At 46.9% G+C, this 24145-nt stretch overlaps 1 protein-coding gene across 2 annotated transcripts in view; it reads right to left on the reverse strand.

Moving 5' to 3' along the window:
* Positions 1 to 6297: 6297 nt before the first annotated feature.
* The window catches only part of CLIC5 (chloride intracellular channel 5), a 105298-nt gene continuing 87450 nt past the window's right edge, over positions 6298 to 24145 (reverse strand). The window contains exons 5-7 of one of the 2 annotated variants that reach the window (XR_003968859.1): positions 17198 to 17382; positions 8719 to 10903; positions 6298 to 7771 (exon numbers count right to left, since the gene is read on the reverse strand). Coding sequence is in view for 1 of the 2 variants with exons in the window: in XM_030315633.1 (XP_030171493.1) it covers positions 10736 to 10903; positions 17198 to 17382 (353 nt within the window). In the remaining variant the exon portion in view is untranslated. Of the gene's footprint in view, positions 10904 to 17197; positions 17383 to 24145 lie in introns of both variants that reach the window. The other variant, XM_030315633.1, reaches the window with a different exon arrangement.

Consider the following 24145-nt stretch of genomic DNA (forward strand, 5'->3'; position numbering starts at 1 on the left):
TCTAGTTGGCTTTCTGCCTTGATGCATTTATAGAATCTTTTATTATTGACTTTGGAGCTCCTTGCAAGGTACTCCAAAAAAGCATATTACAATAGTCTCTAGTGGGCAATTTACCTTTTAACTGCTCCTTTCATTACCCCCCCCAACACCCTCATTTAGTTCCCCTTTCTAGAATTAAATAACCACATGATAGCTTTTGGGCTCCATGTCTCTTTTGGTTGTTGAACTTGGCCCTGTGGTGGTCTTAATTATGTAATGGTTCAGTTAGACTCTCATGCTCTTTTACATTCATCCCCTTTCTTCTACATTTGTTTTCAGGTTATACGGCATCTTGATAGATTCAGAGCCAGATAATTAGGACCATCTTGGTTTGGTTTTTTGAGAATCTCTCTGAGAATCACTGGCACCGTGATAAGAGATTGTGCTCAAGGAGTTGTGTGCTGTATGAGAATGGGCTGGGGGCAAAAGGAAAAAATAAAGGCTACCATTTTCCAAAAGTCTTTTGGTTCCAGGTGAACGTGAAGTCTCTTTTCCCCATTAATTAATCTAGGATTAAAGACTGAAGATCTGCCTGTCTATTGGGTCTTACTTTAGAGGCCATCGTACTCTAGATAGAGACCATCACCCTAGAAATACAGACTTGGATTCAAGGTTTTCTCGATTTACTTTTCTATCACACTTCCCATAAATCCCATGGCCGGGCCTGCCGACTCACCATTTTTCTCTCAATTCACTTTATCCACGCTCATCTTCCCTAAGGATGGAACTGACCTTACTCTGAAGGCCAAAAGCTCAATGGGTTTCTGGTAGAAATTTCTGGCAGAAAATAGCTCTTCCCAAGTCCAATGCTAATGTTTCCAAAGCCATAAGTCAGAGAGGAACCCTGCCCCTCCCACGCATATCCATAGACAGCTTCTCACCATGTTCCTAACACCCTTAAGGCTATACCGACAGGGTATAAACTGAGTTTGATCTAGAGTAGCAATCCTTATGTCGCCGAAAGTATTTCTTTTTAAATTCCCTCACATTTGATCTAAAGAAGGAATTCTACGTGTTTCTGTTCTACTTAAAAATACACCAAGGAGTCCAAAGGGGAGCAAATAAACCAGTTTATACTCGACTCATTCCATGATGTGGCAGCTTCATGGATATGTAGTAGGTAAATACTGGAGGAGGAAACTTGCACACTCCCTTCTAAGAGAAAGAAAACCTAAAGACAGTAAAGAAAGTAGAATTGTGCACTTAGGAGAGATCCTCAACAAGTGGGTAAGTAGACAACAACTTCGGGAGCATGTCACTTCTCAAACTGAGAAGAATCAAAAAAGGATGAATCTCTATACTGGCAATGACGTAAGAAAATAAGCATTCGTATTCTTCTGATAAGAGAGTGAGTTTAGAACAATCTGGAGGCAAATTTAGTAACACATAATAGGTGTCTTAAAAGATGCATGCCATTTGATTAATTTCACTTCCAGAAGTCAATTCTACAGGGAAAATAGAGGTAATGAAGAATCTAGCTTACTGGAACGTCATTATAGCATTGATGATGAGTTAAAAACTTAGAAAAATCCTATAAAGGTCAAATAATAGGCAGCTGATTAGATAGATTACGATACACAAGAATGATGTTATAGATGTTATGGAAAAGGGACATGGAAAGATGTTCACGATATGTGAGTGGGAAAAAAAAAAAACACTGAAAAATGGTATGCAAGAATGCCAGTTGACAATTACCAAAACAAAACAAACAAGAAAAAAACACCAGAAAGACTTGATTTTTAAAAAGTTACATTTATTAGATTGATTTCAATCAAAAAGAACACCTCTTTGACAGAGTCTTAGCAGTGTTAGAGGAGGGAGGTTGGGAAGGATATTTACAGGGTTTCAGAGCCAGAGTCCTGTGACTATAAGGTGGGTCTCACCAGGTAAGGGCTGGTTATGATTGGGCAGTTGATGACATAATAATTTTGAATTGGCGGTCACAGTAAGGTAAGGTCTTGAAGCAAATACTGTTGAGTAAGATGCTGGTCTTAATAAGTAAGCAAGTAACAAGTTTGTTACTATTCTTGTCTGGTCCCAGTATTATTTGGCAGAAAAACAGGAAAAAGTGCTTTAGTCATAACTGCTTATCATAGAGACAGGAAAGTTCAGTGGTTTTAGCTCTTAATCACAGCTCTCTTTTGGTGAAAAAAATATATATATATTCACGTTTATATTTCTATCTCACTAGAAAAAGTCTAGGAAGATAATCATTTACACATTAAAGGTGGTGGTTATCCCTGGGGTCCCATGGGTGGCTCAGTCAGTTAAGTGTCCGACTTCAGCTCAGGTAACGATCTCATGGTTCATGAGTTCGAGCCCCCCATCGGGCTCTGGTGCGGACAGCTCGGAGCCTGGAGCCTGCTTCGGATTCTATGTTTCCCTCTCTGCCCCTCTCCCACTCATGCTCTGTCTCTCTCTGTCTCACAAAAATAAATAAACATTAAAAAAAATTTTAGAAAAAAGTGGTTATCTCTGGATGGAAGGATTACAGGTATTAACTTCTTTGCTTCTCTGTATTTTCTAAATTTTCTCTAATGAACATATATTCAGAAAAAAAAGATTTATCTGTTTAACTCATATTTAACCAGACTATGCCAGAACTATAGTATCCAGAGTCACCCTCACTTCAGAGCATCTAGTCTTCTTGTAAATATAACACACCATCTATGCAGAATTTTGTGGCCAGCTTGGGAAACTGGCTAAACCATTCCCTAATCACAACCATGCAATCCAATAAGCATCAGGCAACTCTCCATCTTTTCAGACAGACAAACAAATGCTGTGTAGACTGCTTAGGAGGCCCCATTGGTCAAAAGTATATTGGAAGTGTATTTAACCAACACAGATGCCTGTTTCTCTCCTAGACTCACGGTTATCACCCCCTCTTTAGAGTTCTGGTGCAGTGGGTGTCGGGGAAATGAACTGTGAGATATGAGGTGAATCCAGAAGCCTAGAATACTGACTCATGACCTCTCCAGTGAACCACTAACGGATGTTTTTGAGCAAATAATATTTGCTGAGTGCTAGACAAGGTGAGGCGTGGTACAAACATTGGATAGCTGACATCCCGCCCCTTAAAAGAGCTTAGTTGTGGGTTTTTTTGTGTTTTTGTTTTAGGAGCTTGGGTTTTAATTGGGGAAGGGGTGGTGAGGAGCGACTAGCACACAGGCACAATTCCAAACGCACAAAATGGCATGCAACCAAGCACTGCTCCACAGGTGGGGGAGCACTTCATTCTATGCTGGCCCCATTACAGTATTTGTATCGTGGGTCTTGCATGGTCCAGTCTCTGCGTCATATATTCATTTGGAGATAAGAAGCTTTGGGTTATCAAGATATCCTAGTCAAAGGAGGTTAAACTCAAACTTTTTTTTTTAATTTCCATACTTCTTATTGACAATCTTACCAAAATTTGATCTGCTTTATTTTCTGCAGCTTAATGACACAAAGTGCAGGTCCCCAGGGTCATTTCATTGCACATAGATATCGATTTCATGGAATGTGAACTAAAAAGATAGGAGAGTGACATACATGTGAATTGATCCCAAGACCAACTGAAGTTTACTTTAGAAGAAAGGAAAAGAGGGGCACGTGGGTGGCTCAGTCGGTTGAGCGTCTGACTTCGGCTCAGGTCATGATCTCATGGCCTGTGAGTTCGAGCCCCGTGTTGGGCTCTGTGCTGACAGCTCAGAGCTGGAGCCTGCTTCTGATTCTGTGTCTCCCTCTCTCTCTGCCCCTCCCCTGTTCTGTCTCTCTCTCTCTCTCTCTCTCTCAAATATAAATCAACATAGAAAAGGGAAGGGAAGGAAAGGGAAGGGAAGGAAAGGGAAGGGAAGAAAAGAAAAGGGGGCTCCTGGGTGACTCAGTCAGTTGAGCGTCTGACTTCTGCTCAGGTCATGATCTCACGGTTCTTGAGTTCGAGCCCTGCACTGGGCTCTCTGCTGTCAGCACAGAGCCTGCTTCAGATCCTCTGTCCTCCCCTCTCTCTGCTCCTCCTTCCCCCACCTCAAAAATAAATAAACATTAAAAAAAAAAAAAAAAAAAAAAAAACAATCCACCAGTTCCAAATACCCAAGTCTTTTCTGGTGATCAGCTTCTTCCATTAAGGAGGATCACAATGAGACCTTCTAATAGATTGATAGTTCCAATTGGTTGAAATGTCTTTTCACTTGAAATAACCCTTTATTACCTATAAGCACTCTTCATCAAGGATCTCGTCACCTTAAAATAAGGAACTTTCATAACCCTCTTGGGGAAATGGGCCCAGAAAGTTCACAGAGTTAACGTAGTGATGGATTTAGGATTACAAGTCGGACCTGCTGTTTTCAACTCTGACCCTCCTCCAGTCTGATACCCCAGTTCTTTTCCTACAAGGTAAAACTTATTGGGGATTCTGGGGATCTTAGCTAGTAGACATAAACATGAAAGAGACACGGCTCATGACACTTGTAAGTACAATGAGACACTCTTGTCCCCCAAGGGCACTTTCTTGGCAGGTTCTCTGGAACAGGACTCTGTTCTCCTTAATGCCAGGCACAGGCACTGCCACTCATGTGCCCCTTGGTTTCATCAGTGCGCAATTAAGGAAACCAAGATGCAGAGAAATGAAGTCTCCCGTGCTCTCAGCTCTTGGTCAGCCTATGGAGCCAACAACGGGAACACGGAACACCTCCTGGCTGGGCACTCTGATGACCAAACTTACTCTTAAAAACAGCGGTGGGGCACTTGGGTGGCTTGGTCAGTTAAGCGTCCAACTCTTGATCTCAGCTCAGGTCACATTCTCACCATTCCTGAGACCAAGCCCTGCGATGAGCTCTGTGCTGACAGTGCAGAGCCTGCTTGGGATTCTCTTTCTCTCTCCCTCTCTCCCTGTCTCGCCTCTCTCTCTCTCTCTCTCTCTCTCTCTCAAAATAAACAAACACTTAAAAAACAAACAAGAACAGCAACAACAACAACAAACTTGGCTAAGACACCAGTTAAGATGCCTTTGGCTGCCTGTAATAACAAACATACAAACACCCTTCAATGCTCTAGGATGCATTACGGAACAGGAAATGAAGAGTGAGAGCCAGTAGCAGGGTTGGCTGATTCAGCAGCTCAGTGGTGCATTCTAGGAGGCAGGCTCCCTCCATTCTTGGAGAGAATGTGGTGTATTGCCTGAAGCACACCCCTCATGGTCTCCCTGGGTGGCAGCATTTCCAGGCCTCACGCCCGCATCCAGGAGCAGCCTCAGAGGCAGTGACTTAGGGAGTCACTTCTTCAGACCAAGGAGATCTTTCTCAGAAGTTCCTGAACAAATCTCCTTTCACAATACTGGGTGGAACTTGGTCAAGAACCCACTCTGAAGTCAACCACAGCCGGAAGGACAGGATCAGACCCTTCATGATTCACGCCCTGGAACTGGGGTTGGAACCACGTCTACCTGAGTCCTATGAAGGTAGGGAGTAGGAAGGAGTGGGGAGGAAGGCCCCGGACCCAATCAGAGCTCTGCCTGAGGAAGCCAGGGGATGGTCAGGAGGGAGGGACACCATCGACAGCATCAACCACACCTACTCTGAGCGACAGGCCACCTCTGATGGGAGTTCCTTCAGTTGGGTGTTACCTCCCTTCCAAGGTGAGGAGAGGCTATTCTGACAGAGCAGGAAAGACTCAGGAAACTGAATGCTCACAGAGGTCCCATTGGGTGTTCATGCTGGCTTCAGGTAAAACTTACTAAAGACTCTGGGGACCCTAATCTAGAGTCAGTGATGTTCTAGGGGTAGAAATTAGGGGTAGAAATTAGGGCCATGAACCCTGACAGGGCTAGGTAACCGGCGGGGGGGCGGGGAGCGGGGGGGACAAGAGAGAATTTTGGGTGCAGGTGGACCAGTATTTTAAAGTACTCCTTAAATCATATCTGGATTGTCACTGTTTGCCTACCCCCAAGTGTGACCCTACAGATTGGCAACTGAAGTGAGAAACATGAAGAAACGTCAGTGTATTTCTTGACCCAGCCCACGTTCTATAGAATAGAATCGAATTCATTCTTGCTAAAATAAAAATTGATTTTTGGATGACTGGGTCACAAACTTCTTGCTTTTCCTTCCCCTCTTCCTCTTTTTATTTGCTTTTGATTTTTAAGAATAATGAACATATTCTCTTTTATAATGGGAAAACAGAATAACCCTTATTTGGAAAAAAAAAAGGGTATTTCACGCTTCTCATTTAGAACAGCATAGGAAATCCCCACCTCAAATAAGCAGTCTGAGGATCGCGTTTGTAGTATTTGAAAATAAACCAACTTTATTTGAATCAGCCAATACCAATCAAGACTGGAAAACAAATTTCTAACTGCTTCAGATTCATGAAGAAAACATTCAGCAATATCTTCATTAAAAGGCAACTTATATTTATTAAGGCTTGAAAGCATGTCTTAGTACTTTATCACCACAGTTAAAGGTCTTGAGAAAATCAAGTGACCATCATTTGGAGTGTCTTTCTAAAATGAAATTTTGTCCTTCTATAAAAGCTAGGCATCTTTTGCTAAATTAGCTACACCCCAGCTTTCCAAATGGGAAAAACAGGAAATCAGGAAAGGAAGACAAATTCAAACGTCAGCCGGATATTATATATTTTAAGTATAGGCATAATCGATAATATGAAATCTCTAACTATGCATAAAATACCTTAGATAATTGGATCCTTAAAACTATGGTTTTCAAAAAAAAAAAAAAAACAGATTGCTTTTAGTGAAACACAGATTAGCCCAAACCCTATAATGAAGCAATCTTCCATTTTATTTTTGGTTGGTAAAGGGAACGTTGGGTCTAATTCCTCAGGTAACATTAAACAAAATTATGCACACTTTGGATCATACCGAATGATGAAAGGAAAGCATCCTGAAACTAAGCTGCGAGAAGAATATTGGCAAAGGTCGAGGAACAGGCATTCATGAAGGGGGCACACGTTCCTTGGTTTGAATGCTAAAAAGCGCTGGATAGAAGACAATGGTCTTGTTTGCAGAAAGGGCTCCAAGCCCAAAGATGTTCAGCTCCAGATGTTCCACATGCATAGTTCTTTCTCTAACGCTTACAATTCTTTTCAATGGCATATCAAAAACGACGAAGTGATCCCTTAGGAATCAAGGAACTTAGTTTTACTAATGACTTAATACTGCTTCATCTTTCCAAGGAGAGAGACACTGGCATCTTGATTCACTCTGCTATCAAAAAGGCTCCTGGCCACTGGCAATAGTGTTGAGTCAACTACATCTCCTGCTGCCTCTAAACCAACTGATGTTTAGACACAGACCTCAATGGTTTCTCACCACGGAAATCTCTTACTAACACACCCTCCTGACTCTGTCCCTTTTTTAAATTCTATTTGCCTAAGCCTCCTGGGATTCTTAGCTCTGCAGGGTCCGTTCCAGGCATCATCCATTTTGCAACAATTCTAAGATGCTGGCGGCGTCTGCCTGCAGAGTGGCCAGAGGGCACAGATGTCGTGAAGAGCTTCCGTTGTTTCATTTGATAAATGCTAGCATGTGCAGCTCAGGAAACTTCACTCTTGGTGAAGGCTTTTTTCTAACGAAAAGGCCAAGATCCTTGCTGGCCCCACCAGCGGGGGATGTGAACACCAAAAACAGTGGCATTTCCTGGGAAGCTGAAACCGTCCGAGATTGTATGACCAAATAAAAGTGGTTTTCACTTTTCACAGCCTGTGATTCTGAATTGTCAGGCATCTGAATTCCCTTATCAGGGGATAAAGACACACAACAGAAGGAACCATTATCCAGCCCATCTTATAAAGTTATTAAAATCATATCCAATACCTTCTCTCTGGGCCATCCTGAGAGGCAGCCCAGCCTGACAGATGGGTAAATTCTACACAGTTATTCTAAGTTGGGTTCTTCTTTCTGCCTCTGCCTCCCACCATGCTATCCCATAAAAATCAAATAAAACAGTGACACGGAAACCAAAGAAGAAAAATAAATCCCAAACAAAATAGGATCTCATCCCAAACCTTTTCAAATGCCAATGAAATGTTTTCTGAAGGATCAGTATTCATTCGAGACCAGTGACAAGGGTGACCTCCTCTTAAAACTCTGGAGTCTACACTGCAAACCTTGAATACTTCCTGAGTTGGTTCTGGAGACACCTAAGGACCTCACCATATGGATGTTGGAAGATGATTTGCCATGTATATAACAAGGTTATGGCCAAGATTCTTTAGGGAGGCTGAAGAATCTGGAGGCAAATCTCTTTTGGAAAAAAAATAATCAGAAGATAATATTATTGTTACTTAAAAATATTCTAATAAATCTGGTCATAAGACATTAAAGCTCTCAGTCAATAGTCGTATTATATAGTAATCTACTGTTGAAAGAAAAAAGATATTCCTGAATCAAGTACTCAGAAGTGCTTTCCATCTATAACTCTGCCCCCTGTGTTAAATGGTTATAAGTGATCACGTAACTGCCCCCCCAAACTCGTGCCTTAATATTTATGTAAAACTAAGTCAGCCACAGAAGGAATATCTAGAAACAACCATGTTGATTTGGTTTGGCTTGTTTTTAAAGACTCGCCAACGCTGAATTCTGACAATCAAATCGGTCATTAGTATCCGACAACTCGTGTGGGGAGCCATCCTCCCCGGGCGGCCTGTTTTCTCTGTCGCGCTGGCCATGCTAACACCTACCTGCTTCAAGAACAGCACCACTGTGGGTCTCTGGAAAGTAAACTGCCTCTTAGGTCATCATGCCTGTGTTGGTCAACTCAGGGAGGGGTTTCTGGGGACAACAGGATTTACACTAATTCAAAGTCTCCTGGGATCATTCAAGACTTCATCTCCCAAGAGACCAGTCTGGGGCTTTACTGTAGAGTAAAAGGGGCCATTTCCTCAGCATTCTCCTTTTTAAACATGTCTCGGGACTAAGTTCCCGGGGAGTCCCAGGGAAGGTTCCTTTAGGGGTGGAAATGAATCGACTCCTCCTGCCCTTGCAAAGCTCTCAGGCTAATAAAATGTCCTACTGAGAAATTTCCTCTTCCTCAGTGGGCTAAGGGGGCCCCTGTTTCCTCCCCAATGCTCAGATCTGTGTGCCACCTTTGTTCTCCAGAGCTCCCTGGAGGCAGGTGGGTCTGGGGCCTGCCGGGTTGAAGATGCACGGATGTCTTCACGGAAAGGCCCCATGCTGTCCTGCCACCCTTCCTGAGCAACGAGCCAGGTCCCGAGGCTTTCTAGCACTTGGAAGCCTGATCCTGTGGCAGATGGCTTTTCTCATAGGGTGTTCACCAGGATAGGGGGCCGATGGTTAGCTCATTTTCCTGAGTTTCCTCTGCCCGGGTCCCCAGGCTCAAGCCAGGTGAGCTTTGAAGGAGGTGACACTCAAGGAGAATGACCAAGGAGAGAAATACCAACTAAAAAATATCCTTTTTCATCTGGCAGGTGAGTCAGATGGCAGGAAAATTAGCCCAGATGGGGCACATATTTTTCTTCAAGTTCAAACCACATGGTTTCCCAGTCAGAAAGGCCCACGGACTTTCTTCCTAAGGTGTTCCATGACCATGCCACCTCCCAAATGGACCCATCACCCGATGGAGGCTGCAGCCGACTCAGCCAGGAGCGCCCAGCTAGCAGACCCCAGACCCGCATCCAGGAGCAACTTGAAGGACCTGGAAAGTCATGTTTGGCCAATTCTTGTTTTTTTTGTTGTAGGGTTCGCAGTGATATATAACATCAGCAGTTCAAGACTTAGGGAGATCGTAAGAGAGAAGACCTATCTGAAAGATTGCCAGGGAACATGGAACCTCATGAAGAACGTCTTCACCCAACCGCCCCCCCCCCCCCCATCTGCTTTCTCCAAGACTGAAATTCACTCATGGATCAAACGTAATCTCCACCAAAACAACTACCCCTAAAGCAGGCAAAATCCATGGCTGGCAGACCCCGTGGTCCTTTTGGCATTGACGCTCCTCCTCTGGCCCTTCCCAGTCACTCTGCTTTGCAACTGCATGCCAACTTCCCTTCCTCGAAAGGCCTGGACAGTGTAAAAACAGAGGCTGGTGTCAGCCAGATACACGAGGGCATCGCAACGCCCTCAGCACGGCGGCAAACGGAGACTACGTCTGAAGTGGTTTTCCAATCTGGTCTTCAGCGCCCAGTGGGACGGCAGGTGTCAAGACGCTGTGAGGGACTGCAGGTGTGTCTGTCACGGGCCCAATCCCCAGCCCGCCTGTCCTCCGTTCACTCTCTCCATCTCCCCCAAACGCAGCGGATCTGTTTCTACTAAGAACTACGATGGCATCTGTCCTTGGCCGTGGAGTTCCCAACAAAGAGGAGGGCGGAAGAGGGCACAGTGTCGCACGTTTTCCTAATGCAGCTGAGGAGAGGTTCTGATATTGGCGGAGGGGGCAGTGACGGTCCCTTACGTGGGTTCTCCAACACTGACCCCAGATGCACGGAACCCAGGCCCGGCCCAAAGGTTGAGAGCTTGACTATTTCTATCATTTCTGCTTGCAGATTCCTGCAAGATCAGATGGGGTCGGCGCTGACCTTCCTAAGAGACAGCAGGCCGGGGTTCCATGAGGCCAGCAAGAGGCGGCCGGCTACAAAAAGGAGTGTCCCCAAGGCAACGCGGAAGAGGAGTGTGTGAGGCCGGAGTCCTTTGGGAGAAGCGGAGTCCTTCTGCTGGAGCGGTGGGGCAAGGTGGCCGAGCTCAGGACCGGCTGAGGCGCTTGGCAACATCCGCGTAGGCCGACTCGATCTCCTTGTCTGCCGCACAGGTGTTGGTGAACTCATCCCGGGCATAGGCGTTCTTGAGGTACCGCCACAGGCCTGTCATCTCAGCCGGGAAATCGTAGTTGCGGTATTTCTTGGCCACAATCTACAACACAGGCGACAGGACAGAGATGGCGTGAGCGGGCTAAGCAAATCACTGAGAAGGAGTTAAGCGGCTTGACCTACCATGTGGGCTGGGAGGAAACCCAACAGGCATCACAGGGGGCCATCAGCAAAGTGTCTGTGACACAAGCTGGCAAGCGCTGCCTCCTTGTCATCTTATCTAAGCTTATTTATTTCTTAAGTAAATACAATTTGCCCTTTGACCTCGCCATTCTGCTTCTAGCGATGTTTCCTTAGGAAACAATCATGTACGTATACCAAGATTCAGCTACCCGTGTATGATCACGGAACTAATAGTAAAAAAAAGAATGCAACGGTAAAAAAAAAAAAATGGTACAGAACACAAATGTCCGCCAATATCTAAATGGAGAAATACATCATCGTACGTAAATACAGGGCCATTCCGGACAGCCATTAAAAATGATGCTGCAGGGGCGCCTGAGTGGCGCAGTTGGTTAAGCATCCGACTTTGGCTCAGGTCATAATCTCACGGTCCGCGAGTTCAAGCCCCACGTTGGGCTCTGTGCTGACAGCTCAGAGCTTGGAGCCTGCTTCAGATTCTGTGTCTCCCTCTCGCTCTGCCCCTCCTCCACTTGTACCCCCCTCTCTCAAAAATAAAGATTAAACATTTTTTTTTGAAAATAAAGTGCAGTATAAAATAAAATTTTTAAGAAGTGCAGTATCATGCATTTGGAGAAATGTGTGTGATTACTTAGAAGTACAGGTACCAAAATGTGATCAGCGGTTAAGTCTGACTGATCGAGCTATAAACTGTTTCCTGTTACCTGCTCTGTTTTACATAAGCACCCGTATTTTTAGGAGAGAATAAAAAGCATGAGGAGTGTAAGTTAGATGTGGGAATGGATAGGCAGGTTCTCGAATGAACAGATCTTGAGCGGGAGTGAACGAATGGTGATTTTTATTCTGTCCGGAGTCTGCCACACGTGGGGGCCGTGGATGGGCATTCTGGGAAAGCGGAGTTCGTGCTGAAACGGTCGCACAGTGGTTAAAGCGTGGGCTCTCGACCCCAGCTGAACGCATCTGCAATTTTTACTCCACTACTTAATAGCTGTGTGGCCTTGGACTACTTACTTAGCCTCTCTGAGCCCCAATTTCTTTATCTCTCAAAGGAAGATAATAATAGAACCTATCCTGGAATAACAAATTAGTTAACACACACGAAACGTTTAGAGGGGTACCTGGCTCATACTGAGTGCTCGAGAAAGATCACCTCCTCTTCTAATTCATTGAGACCCACCTTTTGCTCATTTGCATGCGTTCACAGATAAGGATAAGGTGGTCTTCGCTGAGGGTGACCTGTGTAGTTACACGGGGCCTCGAACTCAGAGGGGCCTGTTCTTGGTTTAATGCTGCGCTGTCACCATCTGGAAATTCTGAGTACTTTTTTTTTAAACAGGGCCCCCTTTATTGCACTGTACGTTGGGGTCCACACATTAGCCGTTCTTGCCTCGAGCCCTCGGGGGCTAGAGTGGGAACAATAAAGAGTAGCCTCTCTCCTAAGGCACTGACTTCTGACTCCTTTCCTCGCTTTCTTTTTAGAGAGGTCGTCAGACTGCTGACCCTGGGATCCTCCCACTCAGAAAACCTCCCCCCCCACCGGCCACCCCAGTTCAGCTACTCTGGACTTTCACCTTCATGTTGATGCCCGTGATGTTCAGGGTCCCCTAGAGAGCTGTGCTGAGTGAGGGCAACGATGAGGGAGGGCAGGAAAAGCTCAGCCTCATCAATTTGACCACATTCCCAAGGAGCACGCATCTCCCCCTCCCTATTCTTCAGTTTGGAACGTCTGTTACATACTAAGCTCTGTTCTATTCTGAATTGCAATTACTGTTTTCATATCCTCTCTCTCTTCTCTAGTTTGTGAGCAGTAGGAGGACAGGAACCACAACTTCTTCATTTCTGTACTGCCTGATCATCTCAATGACACGGTTTATGAGCACAGCGACACTAGCAAATACTTATCTACTCTGCACCCTGCTCTAGGCTCCACCTTAAGCCCTCTGCAAGCTACTTTAAATCTCTAAATAACTTTATAAGGAAGAGTGTATTATACTCCCATTTTTATAGATGTGGAAAGTAAGGCAAAGGGAAGTTAAATAAGTAAAGGTTCCATAAACAGTTGTATGGAATCTTTACTATCCTCAGTTATCCCAAATCAGAGTGCATCTTCTAGAGTCAAACGTAAGACACGTACTTTTAAAGACCAGAGATCCTCAGCAATGAACAAACTGAAGCCACAAGAGATTCAATGGCTTACACAACATTACACAGGAAATGAATTAATTCGACCAACATCTACTGAGTAATCACTAATATTTATTCCGGTCCTTGCTTTTCTTTTCGTTTCTTTTTTTTATTTGAGTGTAGTTGACGTGCAATGCTACATTAGTTTCAGGTGTGCAACCCTGTGATTCAGCCAAGTTTCTATGCTGTGCTGTGCACAGCAACAGTGTAGCTCCTATCTGTCACCACAGGACACTATCAGTATCACTGACTATGTTCCTTAGGCCGTGCCTTTTAGTCCTGTGACAGTCCTTCCCTTCTAATCTGCGGTCCTCTCCACGGGGCTACCGAGCCCTGTGCAAATGATGCAGGAACCGCTATACTCAGAATCCCTCGTGTGCCAGTTATTCAGCTATGGCTGCTGATCTCCAAACCACCCTTGGGCTTGTTTCTTCCAGCCGCTGGGGCAGGGACTCTGCAAATCACATCTCTGCTTTGCCAGTGACTCCCTGTGAGGCCCTGTCACGAGGGGGCGCTAGAGAGAGAGCCTGCAAGGCTGGAGGAGGGAGAAGAGACGTCCCTTCCCTTCCTAGGCATTCGGTTCCTCTCAGTCCCCTTTGCTCCCGCAGTGGCAACTGACTCCTGTTTTCTTGTTTTGCCTACACTAGCGGAACCCGTGCATCACCCCGTCTGAGAGAGGCCAGCGCACGACAGTGACCCCTCTGGACTGTCCTCTTAACTCCGCCTCCAGTGCTGGCTCAGCAGCGCCCCGCCCCAGAGGTCCAAGGTTCAGCTCTGCAGGGGCCCCTCATCTAAGTTTCCAAGTTTAGATAATTCTGACCTCTTCCGTTTACCTCTGCTGCCCTGGGGGTTGTAGCTGCCTCATCCTGGTGAAATGTCATGGTACACTTTGCCTTCCTAGATCTTCAGTACTTAGTGCTTCTTCCTATTAAATTCTTTTGGTGGGGCGCCTGGGCGGCTCAGTCGGTTGAGCAACCGACTCTTGATTTTAGCTCCGGGCAAGATGCCAGGATTGTGGGATCGAGCCCTGCATCGAGCTCCATGCTGAGCGTAGATGCTCTGAGCGTAGATCAGGCTGAGCTTAAGATCCTCTCTCTCTCTCTCTTTTTCTCTCTCTGCCCCTCTCCCCGGCTCATCTCTGTCTCTCTCTCTAAAATGAAAAAAAAATTAAATTCTCTTGGCTGAGATAACTGGTCTGGTGTGGTCACTGGAGAAGCCATCCCCACAATGTTGAGTCCGGCTCAGGTGTGGCTAAAAAAGCAAAGGGGATGGAATCTGCGCCCTGTGGCAGAGCCCCGGCCATAAGCCAATGCCGGGTCCAACAGACACTGCCCGTTCACCTTGGCCTTGCCCTGTTCACCACAGGGTGAGGGCCCTTGGGTTTGCCCAAGAGCCTTTGAAAAGAAGCTGTCCCTGCCCCGGCAAGAGCAAGTCCCTGCAGGATCCGCGGGTCACACGCTGACCGACAGAGCGGCCTCGAGTCCCTCCGTGCCGGGATCTGTTTTCATTTTTAAAGGATACGACGTGAGATTTAAAACAGCAGAAAAGCAATTTATGGACATAGACTTGTGTTCGTGCCTCCCTTCCTGTTTGCTTCAGGGGCTGAAGCAGGTCACTGTGCTAGGCAGGGGTCCCAGTGGCCCCGAGAGAGGGCCCGCCATGCCCCTCCCTGCCCGGATCTGCACGCCCTGAGCCTTGGCCACGGAACCGGCTGTTTCCTCGCATGTCGGTTTGACTTGAGGAGCCAAGGACTAGAAGGGAGCCAGACAGCACGAGTTCAAACCAGGCCCTCGGGCGGGATGAAGATGAACCTGAACGAGAGCCAGGCAAGAGAGAGAGAGGGAGGGAGAACGCACGCGCAAGAGGGCAGGCGGGGATGCGCACACGGAGCTCTGACGTTCACAGGAACTTCCACGCTCCTGCTCTGAATTTGCTCTTTCATATGAAAACAGTTAGCTCCCACAGCCCAGATTAGGCTTTGGCATCAGAAGCCAAACTTGACTTGGCTCCCCCTTCACTCTTTCTTCATGTCGGGGGTTTGCCAGGTCTCTGGGATCTGATAAGCTGGATCAGCAGAAATATGAGGAGACAGAAGGCGAGGCCCAGCCTTGTCCCCTCCAAGGCCGCCATCCCCCCCCGCCCCGCCCCGATCCCCAGCTTCTCCAAGGACACGGGCGTCGCATCATCGTTTAGGGCTGGGAGGCACTGGAGGAGTCGAAGGATGAAGCACGGGGCCTGGGAGATCCATTTGTTTACCTTATTTGACAGGAGATTCTTCAAGACAGAAGAAAAGAGCGAAGGAAGAGAGAGAAAGAAGCAAGAAGGAATATACTTCCTATCTCTTCATTGGGGCAGGAGAAAAAAGAATTCCAAAGAGATTAAATGACTCGCCCCAGCTCATCCTGTCAGGACTAGCATGGGGGTCTCACGCCTTTCTGAATGGGGGTCCTTTCGTTACACCACTCTGACGCAGTGTGGCTGACCTGGAATCACACCATCCCTAAGGGTGCCACTTGTTCCTCGGGAAAAGAGAATAAAAGACGTTTCCAGGGCTGTGGTGGCGCATGCAGTAATTAACAACTTCAAAGACGTGTAAGCTTGGGTGGACTTATAAGTAACCGTTGGCCTGGCCCCGAAACCCCAAGTGCCTTCGTATTCATAGGCTGCATTTTCCCAGCCTATCGGTAACGGCATGCATGATTCCCACCCAGTCTCCAGCTCCGACCAAGTCCCATGGCGCTTGCCCAGCTAAGATCGCAATTCAAGCTGGTTGTGCTCTGATTGGAGGGAGGCCCGCATTTCCAGCTCAGGGCTACAGCTGAAACACGATAGGCAGATAGCCAGCTGATAAATGATTCTTTTTACGAAGGGTAGAAGGAAAGTGGGTATGATAAAGTCACAAGCTAAGTGATGAAATGGCCAATCAGTGAGTATTTATGAAAGGGCCACCATGAACCCGCCCACCATCATGCTTGGAGAAGCCACTATCCCCACAGAGCTGACTGCCTGAGACGTACGATAAGAGTACTTATGAGAGTAGACGACGGTCTAGCTGCACGATCCCACTGTGTGTTTCTCTAGGCTGGTGAGGGCCGGGAAAGGAGGTAAGAAGAAGCATCAGTTTAGAGAGAGAATGTTGGGGCACCCTACCGTTGTCTTCAAATGAGATGAAACAGAGCAGTCCCGTTCCATGCTGTTCCAGAATACAAAGGGTGGCCTGGAGGCTGATGGGGCTCAATACAAGGATGTTTTAATAATCAACGCTGTCCAAAGGGATAGGGCTGACTCGTTAGGCAGGGGACTCTTCATCATCAGAAAGGTGCAGTGACAGCTGCATGGAAGCCTGTCACAGACACACGGAAAGTGGTCCCGTTTGGGGTGGGAGATGGTTTGGGATGACCTTGGAATTCCCTTCTTTCCAACTCTCGGATCCTCCGATTCTTACAGGACAGGATTACGTGGGGTGATGAAGTTGACCAGTGAGTGCAACCATGACAAGAAAATGATGTCTCTTCTTACAGCCTCCGGCTCTTCAACTGATAGATGAGGAGGATGCTATATGCCTGCCCTAGGGAGTTACTGAAGGGAATGAGAAGGCTCGCACATGAAGCAGCTTCAGAGAGATGTGGGGGTGTGGCCCGTGAGAACCCAGGAGGCAGAGACAAGGAAGAAGTGCCCGTACTCACTCTCTCTCTCATACATGAAATGACAATGAGCTACTATGTATTGAGCCTTTACAATATGCCAGGCACTGTCACACCGTATTTACTCTCCCAGCCAAGAAGTAAGAATGAGAATAAGGAGGAAGTAATATATGCCTGTTTTACTGACACTCAGAGAGTCTGTACAGCCACCAGGCAGTGGAAGCTGACTCTGGGTTCCTATTCGTGTGACTTCAGAGCCCAGGCTCTGGACCGGCCGTGTGGCACTGTCCTTGACTCATCCACACAAGTGACCGGGTCTATGGTGGACCTGGATACAGCGAGCCACCTGCAGATAGAGCGGTCTTTACCTTGACCACATGGAGTTTGGGCAACAGATTGCAGTCGGCCAGGGTCAGCTCGTCCCCGTCTAGGAATTTGCGCCGGGACCTCTTGTCTTCATCCCCGCAAGTGTTGGCGTCGATCTCCTCTGGAAGAGGGGTGTTCAGGTAGTCATCCAGTTTCTTCAGTGCCTTGGTCAGGCCTTTCTCAAGGGCTGGCATGAAACAGCAAAAGAAGTATCTTTAGCGGACCTTCCTGCCACTGGCAACAACCGCAGGGACTTCGGAGTAAAGGGGTTCATCCCGAATCCTGTCCCCCTCGTCACACGGCCAGCTCCCCACACACTACAGAATACCTGGCAGTCACCAATCCAATGCAGTGGAAGAGGACTAAGTGGTCTGAAAAAGCAAACTTTTTTTTTTATTAAAAAAAAAAAAAGCTTTTGAATATTTATTTATTTTTGAGAGAGATTAGCGCAAGTCGCGGAGGGGCAGACAGAGAGAGGGGGAGACAGGATCCAAAGCTGGCTCCGTGCTGACAGCACTGAGCCTGATGCAGGGCTCGATCGAACTCGTGACCCATGAGATCACAACCTGAGCCGAAGTCGGACACCCCACCGACCGAGCTACCCAGGTGCCCCAGAAAAAGCAAACTTTAACCAAGCAATGTATACTAGCTAATCATTTGTGGAGAAAACATAAATATAGAAATACAACCATTAGGATATACGTCCGAGTTTTTAGAGTGCTTATCTCCAGTAGATATAATAATGACAGTTAACTTTCATTTTCTATTTTGCTTCTCTATATTTTGCCAATATTCCACAATCAACCCACATAATAATTTTGTAGAAAGGGCTCCTGACTAAGTAAATAACAACTGCATAAAATCCCTAGGACAGAGATATGCACCAGACTTTGCAGAAGCATTAACCATGGGAGCACTGATGAACCCAACCTGAGAAGGGAAGGAGACAAGGTTTGCAGGAAGACCTGACATAGGAAAGTAAACCACCTGTTTGGTGTTGCCCCTACAGGACCAATGCATACCAGAAAGCCCTACTTCAGTTTAATCTAGAGAAGGTTGTTCTAAAAATCAGGGATGTCCACAATGGAAGGGCCAGTGCACCAGAAATGCCCAGTCACAGCTGCGTGGAAACCTGTCACGGACACAGCTCAAAGAATGAACGTCCAAAGGAAGATCATGTGGTGGATGACGTTTACAGTCTTGTCCCAGTAATTTCCTGCCGAGTAATTCATTTAGCCACAAGAGCAGAACAAAATATTCAAAATAACAGCCGGATGGGGCGCCTGGGTGGCTCAGTCGGTTAAGCGGCCGACTTCGGCTCAGGTCATGATCTCGCGGTCCGTGAGTTCGAGCCCCGCGTCGGGCTCTGTGCTGACAGCTCAGAGCCTGGAGCCTGTTTCGGATTCTGTGTCTCCCTCTCTCTGACCCTCCCCTGTTCATGCTCTGTCTCTCCCTGTCTCAAAAATAAATAAAATGTTAAAAAAATTTTTAAAAAAACAAAAAACAAAAGAACAGCCAGAAGTCACTATCACTCAGAACCATTCCATCCAGAACTTCCTAGTCTATTCCAGGCACAGAACACTGGCCACCTGAACTCAGAGGACAGAAGCGGACAGAGGTCGGGTCACCAGCCAGTCTTGATGCTAATTCTAGCAGATGAAAGGGGGATGCTCCCTCTGGAGGAAGAGCCCAGAGGACTGTACTCTTATTTACTTTTTCCCAAATGTGCCTTCTGTTAGCCACTCCTCCCTCAACCCAAGTTTGTCTTTTCATAGAAGGCCTTTGTTTGAGACAATGAAATGACACCAGCCCAAGATAAATCAATTGAACGCTTACTGGAATGTTGAAAACAGGCTGGAGGTTGGACGTGGTTTCTCAATACTTCCTTCTCCCTGGTGTGGCATTTGAACTTGTACTTCATCATCTGCTTTGTGTTTCCAGTTTGGGAGAATAGTGAGCAGGGCTGGGAAAAATGCTTGTATTCCCTTTAGTAATTGTCTAGACTAGGATGGGACTGCAAGCCTATTCAAGGGCAGGAGCAGAGGGTGGGTACCAAACAATAGTTATTATGCTCCCCACCCCCACCAAAGCACTTGTGATCTATATTGGGTTTGTCTGCTCCCTTAAATCCCTCCCTCCCTTTCAGTTACGGAGATTCTGACAAAATCTTGATGATAATGGAGATAGGAAAAGTCAAATAGAGGAGTGCTTGTTGAAGTCTGACCAATGGATAGCAATGCAAGGGAAAGAGACATATGATGGGAAATGAAACACTGCTGATTGTACTTCTAAAATGCCCGCTGGAGACCGGAGCAGGCCACTGCAGAAGTCTGTGCCCAAATTGCCCAGCGTGGGAACTATCATGACATTTGCAAAAGCCGCCCAGCACAGCAACTGGAGCTCCTTGGGAGGGCGGTTCTGGATAAGTATCAACTATCTCTCAACGAGCTCTTGAGGTGGAAGAATAAAGCCCGGCAGTGGGCGTGGCCGTTGTCCTATCCTGTAACTGACATGTATGTAACATACCAAGTGGGCGAGTTCTGAGGATGTCCTCGGAGCTTCAGTTTCATACTGGAGTTTGTGTAATTTTGATCAGGAATGTGAAGGGAGTGGGGGAGTTGGTGTTAACCGTGGTAGAAAGAAGAGGAGACCAGGCAGCAGGGAAGGGGCCACGTGACCTGGAGCTAACCCTGTGTTTAAATTTTGACCCTCCCCAGGGTGTATTTACTGCGACGTTGCTGAGGTGAAAGCTTCGGTTCCCTTAATCACATGGGCCCCTTCCAAGGCCTTGAGCTTGATTTTTTTTAATTCCTTATTTGTACTTATTCCATTGGCTTCAGACCCCACAAGTGTTGGGAACGTCCCTGATCCTGGAACTTACAAGAAGTGGGACCTTGGGCAAGTTCCTCAACTTCACTGAGGTTCCGTTTTCTCATGTCAACTGTGAGAGGAAGATCGCTAATCTTCATAAGGCCGGGGCGAGGACTAGCTCAGATTATGCAGGGAAAAGTGCCTCAGACTACGCCTGCCCCATGCTGGGACAGCAGTTAATGTCTGCAATACCAAATATGGCAGCCATCTGCGCTCTGTCCCTGACCCCACACTCGCCACCAGTACTTTCCTCAAAAATCCAAGGTGCGGCAGACCGTGAGAGATTCTCAGAAGCTCCAGTTCTGAGGCCCGGTCCCTGGAGGAGAGAATCAACAGCCCCGAGCCTTGCTTCTCTTCCCGATTTAACATACAGCCACAGCCGGTCCCTTACACTCCCCTGGGACCCTTCTTGGTGACGAGCCGTGTGAGGGGCACGGCCAGAGGGAAACAGACGCAACATGTCTGTGCTAACGCACTGCCCTTATTATCGAATACCAGATGCCAGCACCAAGAACTTCTCTGCCAGTCCTTTTCCCTCCTACCTGCCAACTTATTCCTCTGACCCTGGCTCAATCAGGCATCCATAGAATTTAATTATCTCTTTCGGCTGACGGTACCCAGGTCATGAAAGCACAGGCGTTGACCTTTCTGCTAACAGCGCAGGGGACGTAAGAGAAACCAGAGTGACAAGTAGACGGTAATCCTTCAGTGTTCGCATTTGGAACCCTCCCTGCCAAAGACTTCCTCTGAGCAGCAGGACGGGGCAACCCTCGGACCACAGCAAGTAAGCCTGAGGCCAGGGGACCCTGAGACCCAGGACCAACCACGTCCCAGGCACTTGACGGGTACCCAGTCCCTTAACTGCTTTCTGCCCTCTCCACCCGCCCTTCCTGTAAAGATTTATTCTGTACCACACACAAATGTGCTGGGTAAAATATGTGATGAGGAAGCAAGGGGAATAGTTCATAAATATTCTCAGCCATATGCAAACAATCTCAAATTTATTTTTCTCCTTTTTAAGGAGGAAAAAAAAATCCACCCATTCCATGATCACTTCCAGATTCATTGAGGTTGATATTACATAAGAACCAATATTGTTTTCTCGTCGTAGAGAAATAATGACTTGGAGACGGCAATTTGAGCTAAGAAAATAATATACTCTTACCAGGGCATGGAGGCTGAATGAGGACTAGGGAGCCAAGACTCTAGCTCAGCCTCCAGCAAGCTCTTGCAGGCACGGCTCAACCCTGCTTTGCTGGCACGCCTTGTGCAGCGGGGGTATCAGCAAGCAGCCACGCAGACTCTTTGGGGCTCAGAACGCACTTAGAGCGGAACAGATGTCAAAGGTGGTCTTTGAAAGGACAGGAGCAGCTCTGTGGGCCCAGGTTCCTGTACCCTCAGCTCCTAACACGTGTTTTCTCTCTGGCATGTGAACTTGCAGAGAGGGAAGAACCAGGGGACCACCTCCGATCACCGGCTGCAGCCTGGATGGGCGTCTCTTCCACTCTCCCATGGAGAAGAAGATCATGGCTACTGGGAGCTGGCCCCAGGCCAAGGGACCCTCTGTCTGTCCCGCGGTGCCTCGTTCATGGCTCTGATCCAGCACCGGCAAGAAATACACTAGCTGAATTTCTGAAGTAGACTGGGGATGTTTATGCGACCTATCATCTAAGTACACAATGAAGCTATTGAGATGGGCGTTATTATTCATACCCATTTAGCAGATTAAAAAAAGCGAGTCCTAGACTTTCCCCAGGCACACATATATGTACAAGCAAACTGTTCCCAGGATACGTACTGAAATTGCACCTTGTTTGCTTTTTCACTGCCGTTGCCTTCCTTACAAGGCCCAACCTCTGGGTAATGGGAAAACAACAGCTTTAATTTAGTCCACTCTGGATTACAACATAGTCCAATGTAATAAATAGTCTCTCAAAAAGAATTCTCAGTCTCTTTGACATGAGAATGCTCAGTCTTACAGAAAGTCTCCATCACCTGTGCTCTCCTCCCTGAGTAAATGAGGGTGGGAGGATTCCTGTGACCTCATGGCCTTGGGGAGAGAGGGGTCCTGGGATCTAGTGGGTGGAAGGCTTTAGGAAGCTACCACAGGTCCCGCGTTTCTGCTCAGTTACCGTTTCCTCAGCAAAACCTCCACTCCCTTCCAGAGTAAGGCTGGGGATGTTGAGCCTTGGGTGGTGGTCACAGGTAGGCTGTTAGGCTCCCTCCAAAGCCCTGGAAGGCTACCTGAGCAAAGTGTCATGTGGGGTTTCCCAGATACGACTCTAGGCCCCTGGCCCTTCCACCTCTCTCTCCTCCTTCATCCCCAAATCCCCTGGGCCAGGAGGGGGAAGGCTTTCCTCTACGTTTTCCTAGGTCAAATAGTCTAACAACCACAGACTACTTCTCTAGGAGTCAAGTCCTCTAGATACGGTTCTTGATGTGCTAAATCTGAGAGATAAAGGAATTGAGAACATTCGGAGATAACAGCTTGGTTTGTGAGGCCACTATCTTGACGGAAATGTTAGTTTGAATCAGCAGCTAAATAGTGAATCCTTTTTTTTTTTTTTCTTCCTTAGAATTCCTTCTGTAGAATTCTTCTCTCTCACGGGGCCAGTGGATCCTCAGGACAGATTAGAATCAAGAGTGTGGCTACTCCCTCACGTCCTACCTTCGGCTCCTTTGATAAAATATCTGTGTTCTTCTATTAACGGCTTGACTTCCGCTGGAGTTCTTGGTACTGTTAATGACCATCAGTGGATCCAGAAGGAGTTACTATCTCTGAGAAGCGAGCCTACCAGGACCCTTCCCGTCATCTCTCAGCCACAGATACTAACTTTGTCTGCACTCAGGGCCAATGCCGTCACATTGTCTGTGTGATAGCAGAACATCTGGGTGAAAAGACAGAAAGTCATTTGGGTTTTGCCTATGAAGAAAGAAATATCTAGATATTGGGAAATAGCTGGAGGACCAAATCAAGTTGTTTCTCTTCATCTCTTTCGAGATCATGTCGATATAACAACAACGACGACAAAGCACAGCTGCGGCTTGAGGGAGGCCACAAAGGAGATTTCTCTGGCCATCACACATTCTTGGAGAGAAAACACAAAGATGGCCACACCTTGTTGACATTGGATAGTTTTAAACCTGAATGATAATGTGATCGGAACCCCCAAAATCAAATGGTAACAATGTCATATCATCTCTCCCTCGCCCTTCTGGAGGAAGAAGCCTTTCTTTAGAAACAGTGAGGTCATATGGCTTTAGACAAGATGTCCAGGGCCAACGATCCAAGCAAGAGGAGGAGGCTGGGGCAGCAGTAAGGCTCAGGAGAGTTACCGTGGTGGGAAAAAAGGAGGTGCAGGTAGGGTGGGCAGGAACATAAATGCTCATAAAGAGGACTTGTTTAAGGAGGGACAAGGATGCTCTAAGGTGGAGAGGGGTAGTTAGGACATTTGGCTTTGGGCTGGGCAGTGTAGTTCCCTCCCCCACAAGAAACCTTCCATAAAGATCTATATTCATCTTTCAAGTTTAAGGAATAGGAAGCCATAGAGCTTTTCTGTGTTGTCCAAGTCCTTAAAGACAGAATATGTAGCCCTGTTATAGTTGGGTTACATGAAGTATGAATGGGCACATAAAGGCAAAATTATAAGCAGGTGGAAACCAAGGTTCACACCCTCTGATCCACAGCGACCCATCTAGAACACATAGCAGGTAAGTGGTAGTGGGTCCCCATGGTCCTTCTGTCTCTCAAAGTATCATCTTCGCCTGGTCCGCCAACCACGGGGTCAAAAAAAGGCAGCAGGGTCGTAGAAGATGGGAATGAAAGTTTGTTTCAGGCTTGGTGAGCCCTACTCTCCTGTGTCTGAGTCCTCTGGGTATGTTAACACATCACAGGTATCAACAGGGAAGGGACAGGGAGGGGCTGGTGGCCCTGTACTGTGCTTCCCTGAAATGTCTGCACATCCACTCTGTTCTTCAAGAGATCTGAGTTTGAATCCTGCACTGATTATGGTTATTCACAAGTTGCTGTTAAAGCATCTTCTACAGACTCTGGTGCGTAAAGGGACTTAACAAAAATC

The sequence above is a fragment of the Lynx canadensis genome, chromosome B2 (assembly GCF_007474595.2).
Source record: "Lynx canadensis isolate LIC74 chromosome B2, mLynCan4.pri.v2, whole genome shotgun sequence".
Lineage (NCBI taxonomy): Eukaryota > Metazoa > Chordata > Mammalia > Carnivora > Felidae > Lynx > Lynx canadensis.